The sequence below is a fragment of the Mobula hypostoma genome, chromosome 4 (genome assembly GCF_963921235.1).
Source record: "Mobula hypostoma chromosome 4, sMobHyp1.1, whole genome shotgun sequence".
Classification (NCBI taxonomy): Eukaryota; Metazoa; Chordata; class Chondrichthyes; order Myliobatiformes; family Myliobatidae; genus Mobula; species Mobula hypostoma.
The window spans coordinates 128376160-128393515 of record NC_086100.1 but is presented as its reverse complement, the minus strand read 5'-3'; the positions used below and the strand labels follow the sequence as shown (position 1 = coordinate 128393515).

The 17356-nt window shown below is 42.7% G+C and overlaps 1 protein-coding gene across 2 annotated transcripts in view; it reads left to right on the top strand.

The window, feature by feature from the left end:
- Positions 1 to 16516, top strand: part of idua (alpha-L-iduronidase) — a 175221-nt gene extending 158705 nt beyond the window's left edge. For both annotated transcript variants that reach the window (XM_063046515.1, XM_063046514.1), the window contains 3 exons: positions 5084 to 5160; positions 12206 to 12321; positions 14462 to 16516. In XM_063046515.1, coding sequence (XP_062902585.1) covers positions 5084 to 5160; positions 12206 to 12321; positions 14462 to 14559 — 291 coding nt within the window. In that variant the 3' untranslated portion in view covers positions 14560 to 16516. The remainder of the gene's footprint in view (positions 1 to 5083; positions 5161 to 12205; positions 12322 to 14461) is intronic.
- Positions 16517 to 17356: the final 840 nt, after the last annotated feature.

Genomic DNA, 17356 nt, shown 5'->3' with positions numbered 1-17356 from the left:
AACCCCCAGGCCGCAGATAGATACCGATTCGCGAAGCATGCAGGGGTCCAGCAGTAGCCGGGAGGCACACAACACATCTTTAAGAAAAAAGCCAAAATAGACATGCTGATTAATTAGGTGCCGCCTGGCACATAATTGTTGGCCCTGGCCAGAGGCGATGCACCTAATTAATTAGCATGTTTATTTCAGCTTTTTTCTTAAAGATGTGCTGTGTGCCTCCCGGCTACTGCTGTACCCCTGCATGCTTCGCGGATCAGTATCGGATCGCTGCCTTAGGATGGGGGCCACTGCACCACCCCAACCTCCGATGACTCAGCCTAACACGCCATCATCAGTGTGCTCGGTGTCTTCCCAATTCCGGTAAGTGATACTACACTGTACATACATTATTTCTACTTTATATAGGCTGTGTATTTTTACGTATTATTTGGTATGATTTGGCAGCTTCATAGCTTAAAGGTTACTGGAGAGCGCTTGCGTGAAATTTTCGCTACGGAGAACAGTTCAGGCAATGATTGTGGAAAAATATTTCTACTTTATATAGGCTGTGTATTTATCATATCATTCCTGCTTTTACTATATGTTACTGTTATTCTAAGTCTTTTGTGTTATTTGGCATGATTTGGTACGTTATTTTTGGGTATGCGAACGCTCACAAATTTTTCCCATACAAATAAATGGCAATTGCTTCTTCGCTTTACGACATTCTGGCTTATGAACCGTTTCATAGGAACGCTGTACCTTCGGATAGAACATAGAATAGTACAGCACAGTACAGGCCCTTCGGCCCACAATGTTGTGCCGACCCTCAAACCCTGCCTCCCATATAAGCCCCCACCTTAGATTCCTCCATATACCTGTCTAGTAGTCTCTTAAACTTCACTAGTGTATCTGCCTCCACCACTGACTCAGGCAGTGCATTCCACGCACCAACCACTCTCTGAGTAAAAAACCTTCCTCTAATATCCCCCTTGAACTTCCCACCCCTTACCTTAAAGCCATGTCCTCTTGTATTGAGCAGTGGTGCCCTGGGGAAGAGGCGCTGGCTATCCACTCTATCTATTCCTCTTATTATCTTGTACACCTCTATCATGTCTCCTCTCATCCTCCTTCTCTCCAAAGAGTAAAGCCCTAGCTCCCTTAATCTCTGATCATGCTGCATACTTTCTAAACCAGGCAGCATCCTGGCAGGGGAAACCTGAATATGTCAATGATTTGCATGATGGAATGGATAGCTTTGAGGGCAAGTTTGCGGATGATATGGTAGAGGGGCAGGTAGTGTTGAGGAAGCAGGGAGTCAGCAGTAGGAGTTGGACAGATTGGGAGAATGGACAAAGTGGGGATGGTGTATAGTGTAGTGAAGTGTACGGTCATGCACCTTGGTAGAAGGAATAAAAGTGTAGACTATTTTCTGAGTGAGAAGAAAATTCAAAATCAGAGGTGCAAAGGGACATGGAAGTCCTTGCAGGATTCCCTAAAGGTTAGCTTGCAGGTTGAGTTGGTAGTAAGGAAGGAAAATGCAATGGTAACATTCATTTCAAGAGGACAAAAATATACAGGGTAATAGCAAAGTGTAAGGCTGAGGCTTCATAAGGCATTAGTCAGACCAGACTTGGAGTATTGGGAGCAATTTTGGATCCCTTATCTAATAAAAGGTGAATTGACATTGAAGAGGATCCAGAGGAGGTTCACAAGAATGATTATGGAAATGAAAGGGTTAACATATGAGGAGTTTTTGATGGCTCCAGGCCTGTATTTGCCGGAGTTTAGAAGAATGAAGGGAGATCTCATTGAAATCTATCAAATATTGGAGGGCTTAGATAGAGTGGATGTGAAAAAGATGTTTCCCATAGTGAGTAAATCTAGGGCCAGAGGGCACAGCCTCGGAACAGAGCTTCATTCAGACAGAGGTGAGGTGGAATTTCATTAGCCAGAGGGTGGTGAATCTGTGAAAATCATTGCCACAGTGGAGGCCATTTGGTATATTTAAAGTGGAGGTTGATAGGTTCCTGATTAGTCAGAACATCAAACGTTATGGGGAGAAGACAGGAGAATGGGCTTTAGAGGATAATCAGCCACATGGAATTGCGGAGTAGACTCGATGGGCTAATTCTTCTCCTATGTCTCATGGTGTTACAGTTAATCCAGGAAAGTGTGAAGTGATACACTTTAGAAGGTCGAACTTGAAGACAGAATACAAGTTTAATGGCAGGATTCTTAGCAGTGTGGAGAAACAGGGATCTTGGGGTCCACACCATTGATCCCTCAAACTTGCCACTCAAGTTGATAGGGGCAGTTAAGAAAGCCTATAGCGTTGACTTTCAATGGTTGGGGCATTGAGTTCAAGAGCCACCGGATAATATTGTAGCTCTAGTTAGACCACACTTGTAGTGTCGTGTTCAGTTCTGTTTGCCTCATTATAGGAAGGATATGGAAGCTTTAAGAAAGAGTGCAGAGGAGATTTACCAGGATGCTGGCTGGATGAGAGGTTGAGCAAGCTAGGGGTTTTCTCTTTGGAACGAAGGGGGATGAGAGGTGACTTGATAGAGTTGTATAACAAGATAAGAGGCATAGCCCAAGTGGACATTGCAGAGAATTTTTTCCCAGGGCGGAAATAGATACTACGAGGGAGCATAATTTTAAGGTGATTAGAGGGAAGTATAGGGGGGATATCAGAGGTAGTGTCACTCTTTTCACTGAGTGGTGGGTGCATGGACCGCACTGCCAGGAGTGGTAGTAGAGGCAGATACATTAGAGATATTTATGAGACTCCTAAATAGGCACAAAGATGAAAGAACAATGAAGGGCTATGTAGGAAGGTAAGGACTCTGTTGATCTTAGAGTGGGTTAAAAGGCCTGCACAACATCATGAGCCAAAGGGCTGGTATTGTGCTGTACTGTTCTATGCTATGTTTTTTCATACTTGTTATATACATCTCCAGTATTTTACTCATGAAGCAATATTATCCACACTTCTTGACACTTTCTTTGCAGCTTTCACAATCTCTTGCAGCAGAAGGTAATCCACATTTGCAAGTCGCTGCAGCAAACTGGCCCCATCACGTCCACTGGTCAGTCGTTTAAAGGGACAGGTTGCTGGCAATCATTATCTGTGTCACCACAGAACCAGTGATCAGCAAAGCTTTATTGTTCATTAAGGAAAGTGATATGTTCATATCTCATCCTCATTTCCCATTACCACCTTCTGCCTTATAACCTAGTTCAATCATACCCCATCTACATGCCCGTTCCCTCATCATTTCCGTTCCCTTTTGAATTTCTTATTTCAGAGACTTAAAATTTACCTACCCAGAAGGGCAAAGTCAACCCATGCATTAGACTTTTGCCAGCTCCGGACTTCCTTCCATCACAAGCTGTTCTTAAATGGGGAATCTATTGCCAGTTCTTCAGTCAGGTGACAGAAAACGATACTGAAAAGTAACTTCCTTTCCACACTGATTAGTGAGATTGATCATTGTCCTTGGACCCAGACTCCCTCTGCAGGTCTTTACTGGTCTGCAACCTTTCCCCTACGCCAGACAACCCTAAGGAATTTCTGAAGTAACTGAAGGAGCTTAGCGTAGTGCTTGTACACCTTGTAGGGTACTCCGCTGGGACCAGGGGCAGAACCAGCTCTGACTCTTTCCTGGATCTCCTTCCAGCAGAGCTCCTTGACATTGAACTCAACCACAGGAGAAGGAGGATTTACGAGAGCGCTATGGTGTCCTCGCTAGGTCGCTGAGGGAATTCTGAAGGTGTAGATCCACCTCTTGTTTGGAGCATCCAAGGCGAGCCACTATGGCTTCTGTTCTAGCAGCTGCTTGGTGAATCCATAGGAGTTCATAAAGAGAGCAGCTTATTTGCTGGCTCTCTCTCTCCCCTGTCTTCTATGCCAGCCTGCCCTGCGCACTGTCATAAGCTTTCTTCTGAGGATGTTACGGAACTCAGCAACTTCCTCACTTGGCGCTCTGTACTGCTTAGTCCCCCCTGTGGTTTATTGTGTCGGGGGCTTTTCTGGCTTTTTTCTCCTTTAGGTTGAAGCTCTCAGTAGCACAACTGACAATGATAATTGATAAGGTCTGGAGTCCTCTGTCAACATCTCCCTTGGCTATTACCTCAATGATTTGGCCTACGTCTTCCTCAAACTGCAACCACTTCCTCTGATGGCTTGCTGGAGGCCACTTAACCCACCAGTGTTCTGCCATTCTGCCTGGAGTGGGAGTTTCTGGTACTTGGAGGTTCTGGGCACTGAATAGTAACTGAATAGAAATTATACACTCATTACCCTGTGGCTATGCTGCCATTCCTGGTATGACAAAGGACTTGTGACAAGGTGTCCTATGCCATTTAGGATTACAACTGCCAGATCCAGTTTAACCAAGCACGCTTGTATTGTCCTCTCCGACATAGAACATCTCACAGTTCTGTTTGGCAGACAGGTAGTTGTCCTCACAGATGAATCACATTAATGCAACAAAGAGAAACTCATTTATTAGGCTAAATAGAACAGGAGAAATTATTGTCTCTGCTGTTCAGACTTGCTTTCTTATGTATTGCCCATGCTGTTTGTTGATTAAACATCCATGAATCAATCTACAGCAAAGGCATGAATTGGGCATTGATGTCATTCATGTGCTCTTGGATGTTACGATGTTAAGGAAGAGCCCCAAAATTTCAAGTGTTGAAGAACGCATAAAATTCAGTTTTCTCCTGGGGCCAGGAATTTTAGAGAAGTTGGGTTATACCAGAATCCTACTTCACTTATAATCAGGGAATGTGACCCACAATTTTGCTCCTTCCACATTACTACAATAAATCAGCATCCTAGGATAACCCAGCAATTGCCTATTGATGTGTTTTAATCAGAGTGGTTGCCTGTATTTGTAATAAAATAAACATGGACACTGAAAATCATTAGCACTTAGGCTTATATGTTGTACTATCAGTTGGTTGTGAATCTGAATGGAAGGAACACACAACTGAACGTTAAGTTCTTAGTAACTTCAACTAATGTTTGAAAAGTTCACATATTGTCAAGGAAGTAAAGAATGCAGCATGAACTATTTTCCAATTTGTTTTTCAGGTTAATGGTGTGAGCTTCATACCTCTGACCCTGGGTCAGGTGGTCATCAGGTGGGATGATGGTTGTGTCAATTCAAAGTAAGTACTGAAATTAAACTAGGCAATTTTCAAGAAGTGTGGAGGCAGGTGAATGTGAGTAAATCTTTGATGTTGCTAGGGGAAGTTGGAAAGACTGTTAAAAGCGTACTTAAAATTGTGCCCTTTATAAATAAAGGGACAAGGGGAGGTTTTACCTCACCACTCCTTGACCAATTCTGAGGTGTTGTGGGTATGTCAATTGAGAACGAAGCAGGAATTGAAACAGTAATGTGAAACCAAGTTGTATCAAAGACAACCATTTGAATCTTTAAATGGATACATGTTGCTTCAGTAGAATTAATTTCATAGTTTATAGTACTAAATCCTGATATGACACAATACATTGCTTAGCCCAACCAGCTGAGAATGAATTTCCAGGCACTAATAAACATATTATTGTTGAAAAGTAGTGATTTTGGCCAGGCAAGTTACTCCAGGCTAGGTGAGAGCAAAATTTATTGATTAATTTACCTACTGAATTGCAGTAACTTAGAGAATAAAATTGTCTGCTGGAGTCCATGTCTTTGTAAGTTTACTATCATTGAGGTACCTTGTTACAATTTGACATGTGCGTGCAAGGTGAAGGAACAAGATTTTGTACTGGAATGTTGTGCTGATGTCCTGCAAACAAGAGTGATGGACACTGGATGTGCATTGGATGTCCTCAGTGGTTAAAAAGCGTTAGTGTTGCAGATAGTAATTGATCATCTTTATAATGAGAGATTATGATGGAGATCTTGACATTGAATATTAATCAATATTTATCTATTAAGTTGCTATAGGACCTTCTAATTATTTCAGAATCCTCAGTTTGCATTTCAGATCTCCAGACATGTAGCCTTTTTGAACTTCTATTAGCTGTAAGGAATGTAGTGCCAACTTGTGTCACTGAGTGATACTACAGCAATTGCAAGCCTGAGATTGGATTGTTGGGTAACGTAGTTGTTGGAAACATATGCATAATTCACAACCACCAACATTGAGCTGGGGTTCACTTTACGAGGCTGGTTTGACGTGATGATGTAATGACTTTTTTTTTACAGTGCTTTTTGATCTGTGTTTGGAGGATGATAAAGGAGTTGTTACTGTTTCCCTTACACTTAAAATGCCTCTTGCCATTTTATTTATGAAAGCCTACTTTGCTGACCCCAATGCTCTAGGATGATTCCAGAGTTATTCAACATGTTGGCCAACTCGGTCACTTTGAAACTACCGGAGCTTTGGGAGCAAAATGCCGTCGGTTGGTTTGTACAAACCGAGGCCCAGTTCGTGCTGTGAGATATCTCTGCCGATGACACCAGGCATTACTACATAGTAGCATCTCTCAGTAGTTCCACGGCAGCAAGAGTGGTGAATCTGCTTGAACTCAATAAATACAGCACGCTGAAGACTCAGCTATTACAGATTTTTGGACTTTCGGAGTTTGAGCATGCCAAACAGTTGCTCTCCTTGCCCAGCCAGGGGGAATATGAGGCCTTCAGAGCTAATGGACCACAAGCTGCCTCTCCTGGAAAATCACCATCCTTGTTTTATTTTAAAGAACTCTTCATGCAGCAAATGCCTGAACAAGTTCACATGACCCTCGTAATTGCACCCATGAATGGCAATAGGGACATTGCTAAAATGTTTGATAGTCTACACTCAGCCAAGCAGAGGTGCATAATTCCTCCTCCCAATCCCCGGTCAACAGGTCTCCAACACACACATGCCCGCAGCTTTGAAACAGACATTGGTCATGTGCTTTTACCAAACTCACTTTTGTACGAACACCAAGAAATGCCAGCTGCCTTGCAGCTTTGACGGTGCCAGCACATTGGGACATCAGTGAACACAGACACCCTTTCAGGGTGACATTTCTTGTGTGACATGGGTACTAAAGTGAGTGTGCTGTCAGTATTGTCTATTGCTGAAAAGCCAAAGAAAGATGAAACCTCGCTGGAAGCTGCCAACAGCAGCAGGATCCAGACTTGTAGGACAGGACAGGTGATGCTACTCTTTAGTGGGCGATGTTACACATGGGACTTCATCCTGGCTAAAGTGGCTAGACCTCTGCCCAGTGCAGATTTCCTGTGTGCCCAACAACTGCCAGTCAGTCTTAAGAACAGCTAGTTTGTGGATGTCAAGGACTTTGGGTCAATACCCCTGTAGGTTCCCCATGACTCTGTCAAGCGCATACACCACGCAGGTGAGTTCACTGGACTGCTGGGCGAATTCCCAAACCTCACCAAGCCACTACAGTCACAAAACATGGGGTGGAGCACCACATTTCCATAACTGGCCCATCAGTCCATGCCCGTGCGTGTAGACTGGATCCAGAAAAGCTGCAACTGTGAAGGCCGAGTTTGCCAATATGGAAAGACTTGGAATTGTAAGCAGGTCGAATAATCCCTGGGCTTTGCCCCTCCATATCATCCCTAAGCCCGGTGGTGGTTGCCACCCATGTGGCGATTACTAACGCCTAATGAGGTCACCATTCCCAATCGTTGCCCGGTCCCGCACATCCAAGACTTTTCAGCACGTTTAGCCAGTAAGTTAATTTTTCCTAAAGTTAACTCAGGCAATAACATCAGGTGTCTGTGTGCTCGGAAGACATTCTCAAAACAGCTGTGACAACCCCGTTTGGCCTCTTTGAATTTCTGCACATGCTGTTTGAACTGAAAAATGCAGCACAGACTTTCCAATGACTGATGGATTTCTGTATTAAGAGACTTAGATTCTGTTTATCTGATGACATACTTGTTGCTAGTGCATCCAAATCTGAACACATATTTCACCTCCACATACTTTTCGAGCACCTAAGCCAATACAGGTTGATTACTAATCCTGCTAAATGCCAGTTTGGGTTGTCAACCATTGACTTTCTCGGCCATCATATCTCCACAGAAGGTGCAAAACCTCATCCAATAAAAGCCACCACTATTGTAGATTTCCCACAACCCCACACTACTACAAAAATACAACATTTTTTAAGCTCTTTTTAAATGAACTTCTATCCTGCTTCATTCCACGAGCTGCTGAACTTATGCTCCCCCTGTATAGTGCCCTTAAAGGCAATGCCACTAATTGCCTGCTTGACTGGTCAGCAGACGTGACCAGAGCAATTGATGACACCAAGTAAGCTCTTTCCAATGTGACCCTACTGGCACACCCACTCCCCAACACACCGATAGCCATCACTACTGACGCTTCAGACGATGCTGTGGGTGCTGTGCACGAACAGTTGGTTGGAAGTGTGTGGCAGCTGCTCGCCTTTTTCAGCCGGCAGCTCCGTCCCCTCAAAAGGAAGTACGGCCCGTTTGACTGTGATCTTTCCAGTCTCTATCTGGCTGTCCACCATTTTCATCTTCTTCGAGAGGGTCACCATTTCACAGCATACATTGACCACAAACCCCTCTTGCATGTGTTGTCCAAAATATCAGACCCTTGGTTTGCACAGCAGCAATGCCGCCTGGACTGCATATCCGAATTCACAGCTGGCATAGAACACATCAAGAAGCAGCATAGCAGCATAGTGGAGAAGAACTGACATAGATCTGGCGAAGTGTGTCAAACCCTGCAGGCCCTCAGAGCAGTCAGTGGCTGAAGCTGATGAGTTCGATGGTGGATGTGACATACAGTCAAATAGATAGACAGAACACCATAAGCTTAAAGTATCCAAATGTTGTGACAGACAGCAAAAGTAGCAGGGGGAGAAGGGCTCTGCTTATGTGAGGGAATGCTACAGCTGTAAAGATTAATACAATTTCATCCCAGTGCAGGAGAAAAGCTAAGAGCAAGTGTTCCTTTTTTAATTGCTGGGCATTTTGCACTGTCTATCTGGGTCCTCTGCATAAAGTCAGGAAAATGGTGAAAAGGCATCTGAAATAGATTATACCTGGAAACGTACTGAACTGAAATCGATGAGGTTCCCAGTGGGACCCAATGCCAACATCTTGCTGTGTACTCATCTGAAGGGGGCATCGGTCCTTTACGCACACTTCTGTGGCAACCAACCATCAGCAACGCATAATATGGAATCTTAGAGGAGAGAAAGGCTGCATGCTGTTGCCAAAACTTGGTATTTTTGTGATAACAAAATGAAGGAATGATATAGACAGATTTTTGCTTAAAGATTAACAATACTCAAAACCTGATGCATTATATTCACTACTGACGTCAGTTGACCATGCTGAATTCTCACACATGCACTGCTTTCCTAGCTTGTGGTCCTCTCTCTTGCTTGTTCACGGTACCGAATCTGCTCAAATCCCCTTTGTTTAAAGAGGTTCCTGTGCTTGCACACGTACAGTGTTGCCCATCCTACCCATCCGTATCAAGTTGTGTCTGTCTATTTCTGAATTCCTTACGTATTTCTTTCAAAATCTGAATTGTGAGTCATCCACCTCCCTCCTAGTTCACAACCTTATCATGGTTTCCTGTTGATACTGAGCTTCCTGTCTGTCTCTGATCTATCATCTTTTACTCTTAAAATAATTCCCAATGGCCTTGCCTCCTTTATACTTTAGATATCATCTGTTTGAAACCATTATTGACTCATACTTCATTATCTGTCCGCATGTACAGTCTGATCTGCTGTCATCTACTACCTCTTTAATTTGAGAAATGAACCAGCCCCCTTGATGACCAAAGTTCAAATACTGTTGACTTAACTCGATTCCTAAAAAGCCCTTTACCAAAAAAGAAGCAGGTAAGAGTCCTTAGGTTTCCTTTAGAAGGCTCCTTAGGTGGGACACTTCTCATGGAGGAAGTCCCTTACATTAATTCAGTTATAATAATAATCAGTGAGATACATGCCAGGAGGATGGTCCCGGGCACGAGCGAGGCAAGGAAAGCAGACAGGGACAGTCGGGAAGAACCAGGGAGGAGGTGATCACCACTGTTGACCGATCCCCGGTCATTTGAGAATGCCGAAATAATCATTGTGCTTATAATGATTGCTATATATTGAAGAACTGTATCAAGCTATTTCAGTAATTGGACTGTAGATTCATTTAATGAAATAATATGATTAGCACAGTTGGCCTGCAGGTAAAACAGTGAGAAATCATTATACCTGACCTCTGAGCTCTCTTGGCTGACTATTGGTGAACTATGCTAACGTTAATGATAACAGTGTCTACAGTAGTATTTGACTTAACAGGCTTTTTATGAGAAGTGTCTCCAAGAGGGAGTTCCTCACAGCCATTCAGTCAAAGGCCACTTACTCCATTATGCTAACAGATGAGGTTATTGGTGTTCTGATGTGTGGCTTCCTCACTTTGCTACCACTGTCTTTAGCCATTGCCTCCCGCTCTCAGGCTCCAGCTCTGCATATTGTCCTCTCTCCATCACCGAATGACACCTTCATTTGGCCAGGTTATGTGACACACGGTAGTGAAGTCTCCCACCTGATGGGCATCTGCTGTAGCCTTCATCTGGATGGGAGCAGGACCAGAGGTGAAGTCCTCCAATGCATACACGTTCAGTTGCTCTTTTGGACTGTAGACTAGAGTGTGTAGCCAAGAAAATGGAGGGTCCACATCCCTCTGAGCAGCACTTGCTCTGAAAAATGCCTGACAATTCATTGTCACCTTTGATGCTGGTATCATTCACAAAGCTAGAAAATTGCATTCCATCAGGAGATTCTTCTCATAGTCCATTTGCAGCACGACTTTGAAAGAGGAAAGTGTCTGGATTATTACACAGAACCTTAATGGGCGTGAGGTTGATGGCTGCCTGCACTCACTCATAAGAAGGCAGATCCATGTCTGACACATCACTCATCTTCGTGTAAATAGTGCTCAGGTAACTCTGATCTAGCACTGAAGTGTAAATTATGAGAGTGGTGAATCTGTGGAATTCTTTGCCACAGACAGCTGTGGAGGCCAAGTCTTTATGTATATTTAAGGCAGAGGTTGATAGATTCTTGATTGGTCAGGGCATGAAGGGGTGAAGGCAGGAGATTGGGGCTGAGAGGAAAATTGGATCAGCCATGGTGAAATGGTGGAGCAGACTGAATGGGCCAAATAGCCTAATTCTGCTCCTATATGTTGTGGTCTTATGATAATTTGGAGTGCAGTGTGTGTGAAGATATTGGAGACAGCTACTCACCAAGACATAAATAGGTAAGTGCTGCTAATAGGATTAGTACAGATAGGTACTCAATGGTTGGCATGTATATAGAGAGCCAAAGAGCATGTTTCTATGCTGTATGACTCCGTAATGGTGACACTTGGAGAATGGTGACACTTTGAATGTGCATATTGGAACATACATTAAACAAATATGAAAGAATGTAAAACTTGTATCATCTAATGTCACGTTAATACAATAATTGTGAACAATAATTTTAGATACAAGTTTGCTTTGTCAAAATATAGAATAATAACTTTACAAGGTTATAGGTAGCTCAAAAACATCTCAGCTAAATTCAGTAAGAACCTACAAACTGAGAATACAAACTAAACGGAAGAACAACCTGTCAGAGACTGCATAATGTAATATTAACAATGTGCACCTAAAAAAGAGGTACTTTCTGTAAAAACTTTAAGAAAGGTTTCAAAACTGGTGGGGAAATCCATATGCAATTAACACTGTGACATTTTTAAGCAGGTACCTGATTCTAAACTTAATTGCAAACATCAATACAATAGTTCTGGTTGCCCCACTGTAGTAAGGATGTTGAGGCTTTGGGGAGGGTACAGAAGATGTTTGTCAGGATGCTGCTTGATTTAGAGGGCATGTGCTATCACAAGAGGCTGGATAAACTTGGGTTGTTTCTCTGGAGCAGGAGAGAGCTGATGGAGATGTACAATTTTGTGAGAGGAATAGATAGAGTAGACAGGGAGTATCTTTTTCCCAGGATAGAAATGTCTAATACCAGAGGCAGGAAGGACTTGTTTGGGGGGATTTTTTTGATAGACTTTTTAGCTGGTTCCGCACAAAATTGTAGGCCAAAGGGCCTGTTCCTGTGCTGTTTTCTGTCAGCAATCAGTACTTGTCATTTTAAACTTGAAGTTAAGATGTGAGTGCCTTCAATATTCACTTTTCTTGATTTTTTTTTCAGATGTTTGAAAACATTTGAAGTGGAGTTTTCAATTAATGGAAGAGGTTACAAAAGGATTAATGATAAGGACACTATATTTACAGTTTTTGTATATGCTCCACCTGGAAAGAGGAGAGGTTAGTATTATACATTCATTCCTGTTTACACAGTGAAATTAATCCCAAAAAAGCAGTATAATGAACAATAAACAACTGCTGGAACATTTCAGTGGGTCAGGCAGCATCTATGGAGTAAAATGGACAGTCCGCATTTCAGGTTAAGACCTTTCATCAGCCCACACACTTCATAGATATCCACACCCTTCACAGACAGATGGAAAATATAGGATTAAAATACAATTGTAATTTATTTACTGTATGTATAATACTTAAGTCAAATTTGGCTGCCAGAAATATAATGTTTAATAGAGACCAAGTCACTCTGCTGATGCTGAGGTACATCTAGGATGCACTGAGACACATTATCAGTGATGTAACCTGCGGTCATTGGATGTTTCATGTCTTCCAACGTCAGACACTCTTGCCCAAACGACCCAGCCAGAGTTGATCAGGCCCCAGCTTGTGCCCCAGCAGTACTGGTCCGCAGGTCACACCTCTTGATCCCTAGACATCTGGAAGCTCACTCAGCCCCTGTAATGCCAAGAAGAGAGTGGGTTCTGCACAGTGAGCAGCCAGCAAAACCTCTACATCCCACTTCTATAGGCTCACATCGTGCCCTCCACCCTGTCTCTGGCACTGCTTTACCAGCTCCTGGTATTTGGCTTTCTTACGCATTTGTGAAGCACAAAACACAACTCTAAACTCCTTGTAGATAGTGTCCTATCCCCATTTTTAATCAAATGGTTATTTCACTTGATATTCTTTTCCATTTCTTTGCTTCATACATTTAGAACAAGAACTAATTTTGAAGACATTTTGGTGGAGAATTAATGAAACAAAATTGCAGGACTTTGACCTGCAGTTTTTGCTGTTCTAAATGGGAGATGACTCACAAGTTTTGCCTGGAGTACTTTATCAAAAGACCTAGTTGAGATAAAAAGTCACTTTTGCAGTTTGCAATAAATATATTTGTACTTTGTGAATGAGTTTTGACAATTCACGAAATAATAGGAACACAGTCGGGATAGGAGTAGAGACCCGTTTCTCCCACCTCCCCTGCTAAATTTCCCTGTTATGCAAAGCCTCCTCTTACATATCATGATGAAAGGCCAGTGGAATATCCACATCTGCACCCTTTTTCTCACAGAAACGTTTATGTCAATAGTCATGGGGAATCATACAGTAGCTTTTCTTACCTACTGTTCATACAGATCAGACCATTACACAGTGCATTTCAAAGTCAAACAATAACAATGCAAAATAAAGTGTAACAGCCACAGAGGAAGTGCAGTAGAGGTAAAAATTATTGTGCAAGATCATAATGAAATAGATTGTGAGGTTAAGAGTCCAATTTATCATACTAGGAAGCTATTTATTAATAGTCTCGAAGCTGACTTTGAGCCCCTTTGTGTGTGCTTTCTGACTTTTGTATTTTCTGCCCAATGGAAGAGGGGAGAAAAGAGAATATCCTAAGTAGGTGGGGTCTTTGATTATGCTGGCTGCTTTACGGAGGCAGTGAGAAGTGTAGAAAGAATTCATGGAGGGGACGCTGGTTTCCGTGATGTGCTGAGCTGCGCTCTCGATTCTCTGCTGTATCCTATGGCCACATACAGAGAAGTTAATGTTCCAAGCCATCATGCATCCAGATAGAATGGTTTCTATGGTGCATTCATACAAATTGGTAAGAGTCAATGGGGACATGCCAGATTTCTTAAGCCTCTTGAGGATGTTGGTGAACTTTTTTGGCCATGACATCAAGATGATTGGACCAGGACAGGCTATTGATGATGTTCTCTCCGAGGAACTTGAAGTTCTCAACCCTCTTAACCTCAACACCATTGATGTAGACATGAGCATGTGTACTGCCCTTCTTCCTGAAGTCAGTGACCCACTGATTTGTTTCCCTCCCTTGGGCAAGAAAAGGGAGACATTCCTAGGGAAATACAGCACCACTCCATGAGGTTCAGGAGGCGCCTGCAGTAAGTTAACGACCTACTCAACGCAGAGTTTAGCAGTCTGGTTTAAGAAGATATGCTCATTTCCAGATCATGTTCTAATCAATCACAAAGTGTAGAGATTGCTTAATTCACATTTAATAAATCTGGGGGCAAAACTCCTTTTATCACTTATTAAGCTTCTTTTTTTTTCTCTCTGACAGATCTGTCTGGTTTCTACCGGATTCGAGCGATAGATTACTGGGGCAAAACTGGAACATATTCTGACCCTGTTAAATATATTGAACCCAAAAGTTTGTGAGAAATATTTGTAATACCAATAGTATTAAGCAGGTAATTATCTGAGATCAAATGGTATTACAAGCATAATAATTCTTATTTCAAAACAACATCATGAATGAAAAATATTTTGCTAAGTTTAATAATAAAGTTCTAGTAGTCATTTTTTAAATCGCAATAAATTTGCACTGCATGTTTCACCAGTGAATAAAATCCACATCTCTTGCATCATGGATAAAGATTTCTTTAAACTGCTTAAGACTAAATGTGAGGTTAATGTGAGTGTCTGCTGAGAATTTTATCCTCAGTGGAATTACTACATTAAACACACAATAACATTGGAACCAATTTTTACAACACACAATCACAGCACTGGTAACTCGTTTTGCACTACTCTTTGTTCTGCAGTCCAGATGGTCACAGGACATATCCTGCTGTACATTAAAAGAGGCATCTGTTTAGGCTGCACACTGTGTACCAGGAATCTGGCAAAACTTCTATCCTTTGTAATCACTGAATCCATGAGTTAATCCAAAGACATAATGAGTAGTAGGTTAATTGATCATGGTAAATTGTCCTGTGATTAGGCTAAGGGTGCTGGGCAGTGTGGCTTGGTGAGCCAGAAGGCCTGGACCACATTGTATCTCTAAATAAAAATAACTAAATAAAGAAGATAGAACAGTACAGCATAGGAACATATCATTTGGTCCATATGTCTCTGCTAAATTAAATGTCATCTCTTCTGCCCGTACCAGATCCATACCCCTCCATTCCCTGTGTATCCATGTATCCATCTGCAATCTCTTGAACATCACTATCTTATCTGCTTCCACTACACCCCTAGAAGTGTATTTCAGGTACCCAGCAATCTCTTACTCCCCAAATCCCCTTTCAACTCTGCCCCCTCACCTTAAATACATCACCTCCAATACCTGACATGCTTATCCTGGGGAAAATATCTGACCACCTGCCCTATCTATATCTCTCATAGTTTTATAAACCCCTATCATGTCTTCCCTCAGCCTCCAGTGTCCCAGACAAAACAAACCCAGGTTTGTCCAACCTCTCCTTATGGCACATGTCCTCTAATCCAGGCAAAACTTTGCTAATCTACTTCTGTGCCCTTTCCAAAGCCTCCACATCCTTCCTGTAACAGGGTGACCAAGGTTGTCCCCTCTGCTCAGTGTGCTGAGGCTGTCTGTGATGTTATGTAGGGTGTAGGTGAAGTGTAAGACCATTCACTACTGAGGCTCAAGAATGCAGCCTGGCCAGTGTGGAGGATCACATGACGATAGGCTGCCTCAACACCCTCTATGGGATCTGAAGGAAGCCACTGTCCTCTGTTTAACTTCTCCCAGCTAGTAATTTTTCTAAGGTAACAAGCATAATGACAGGTGATCAGCATTGAACACATACTGTACCCATGGTAGAGAGGTCAGGGACTTGGATCAGAGATATGCTGCTAACGGCTGATCCATTTATGTATATTGCTATCGTGACATCTTCAACTGCTTTTATTCTGAGAGATCCTGATTTGCAGATTAAAGTCTACGACCAAAATTAACTTCTATCACTACAGTTTTTGAAATAACTTGCAATGTACAGTTTCTATTCATATCTGTGTACTTATTGTTGTCCAAAATGTAACAGAGGAGAGTTTTATGAACCACCATTAATTAGAATTTCTGTCGAAGTTTCTTCAACCTGAAATGTTATCTGCACCAGAGAGGGAATGGGTAGGTGTTCTGTATCAAAGAGTAATGTGTAAAATAAAAGCTCATGATGAACAGTGTAATATATTGTCATGGATAGAAGACTGATGGGTTGCAGGAAGTAGAGAATAGACATAAATGAGTCTTTTTTAGTAGTAATTCGGTAAGGAGCCGTGTGTCATGTGGACCTTGGCTGGGACCTCAACATTTTGTAAGCTTTCTATATAAAAATAAAGTTTATTCATATAAAAAATTATTTGGAAGAATAAACAGTGCAATGCCTTTTTATTCTTGCATTCATAGCCAATGCTTTAAGTAGTGTTCTATTACATTCCTTACAACCAATAGAACGGTTGCCACTCGTGGTCCCCTGGGGTGACACATTACTACAATAAATGAGGGGCTTCCTGGCCCAACCTGGCCCCTCCCTCTCCAGTAGCAGAAGATTCCCATACTATGGCCCACCCCAATGAGCCCTTACGTGTATCTCTCAGCATTGCAAGCCGGAATGTGCCAGTCAGCAACATTCCTCTATGGACATCTCGATGTGCTGGCAGACCAAAGACAGCCTTTCACCGAGTTGATGATCTACCAGCTGCACTTGATGCCCATTCCTGCGTGTGGCCCTAGGACCAGACTAGACATCAAAGAGTCCTCTGTCACTCAGCTGCTTAGATAAACCGTGACACAGGCCCTTGCATCTTTCTCCACAACCCCAAATCCACAAAAAGGTGAGCAACTGTTTTGTCTCCACCACAGTCACCCCACAGGCAGTGTGCAGTGGGAGTGATGGTCGGGGTGTGCACGGAGGATTTGACTAGGAGGGCCCCTCTCATAGCCAGCCAGGCAAGGTCTTGGTGTCTGTCACTCAGATCTAGTGATGAGGTATTCTGCCAGATGGTCTGGATACTCTGCCCAGGGAACCACCCCACAGTGTCCATCAAGTCCTTTCCCTCAGCATTTGCAGGATGTTCCATGCTGACCACTGCCTGAGAGACTTGTGGTCAAAAGTATTGGTCTGGAAGAACCTCTCCACAAAGGACAGGAAGTGCAGCAACATGCAGCTGATTGGGACATTACCTGGCAATAGAAACAAACCCATCTTTC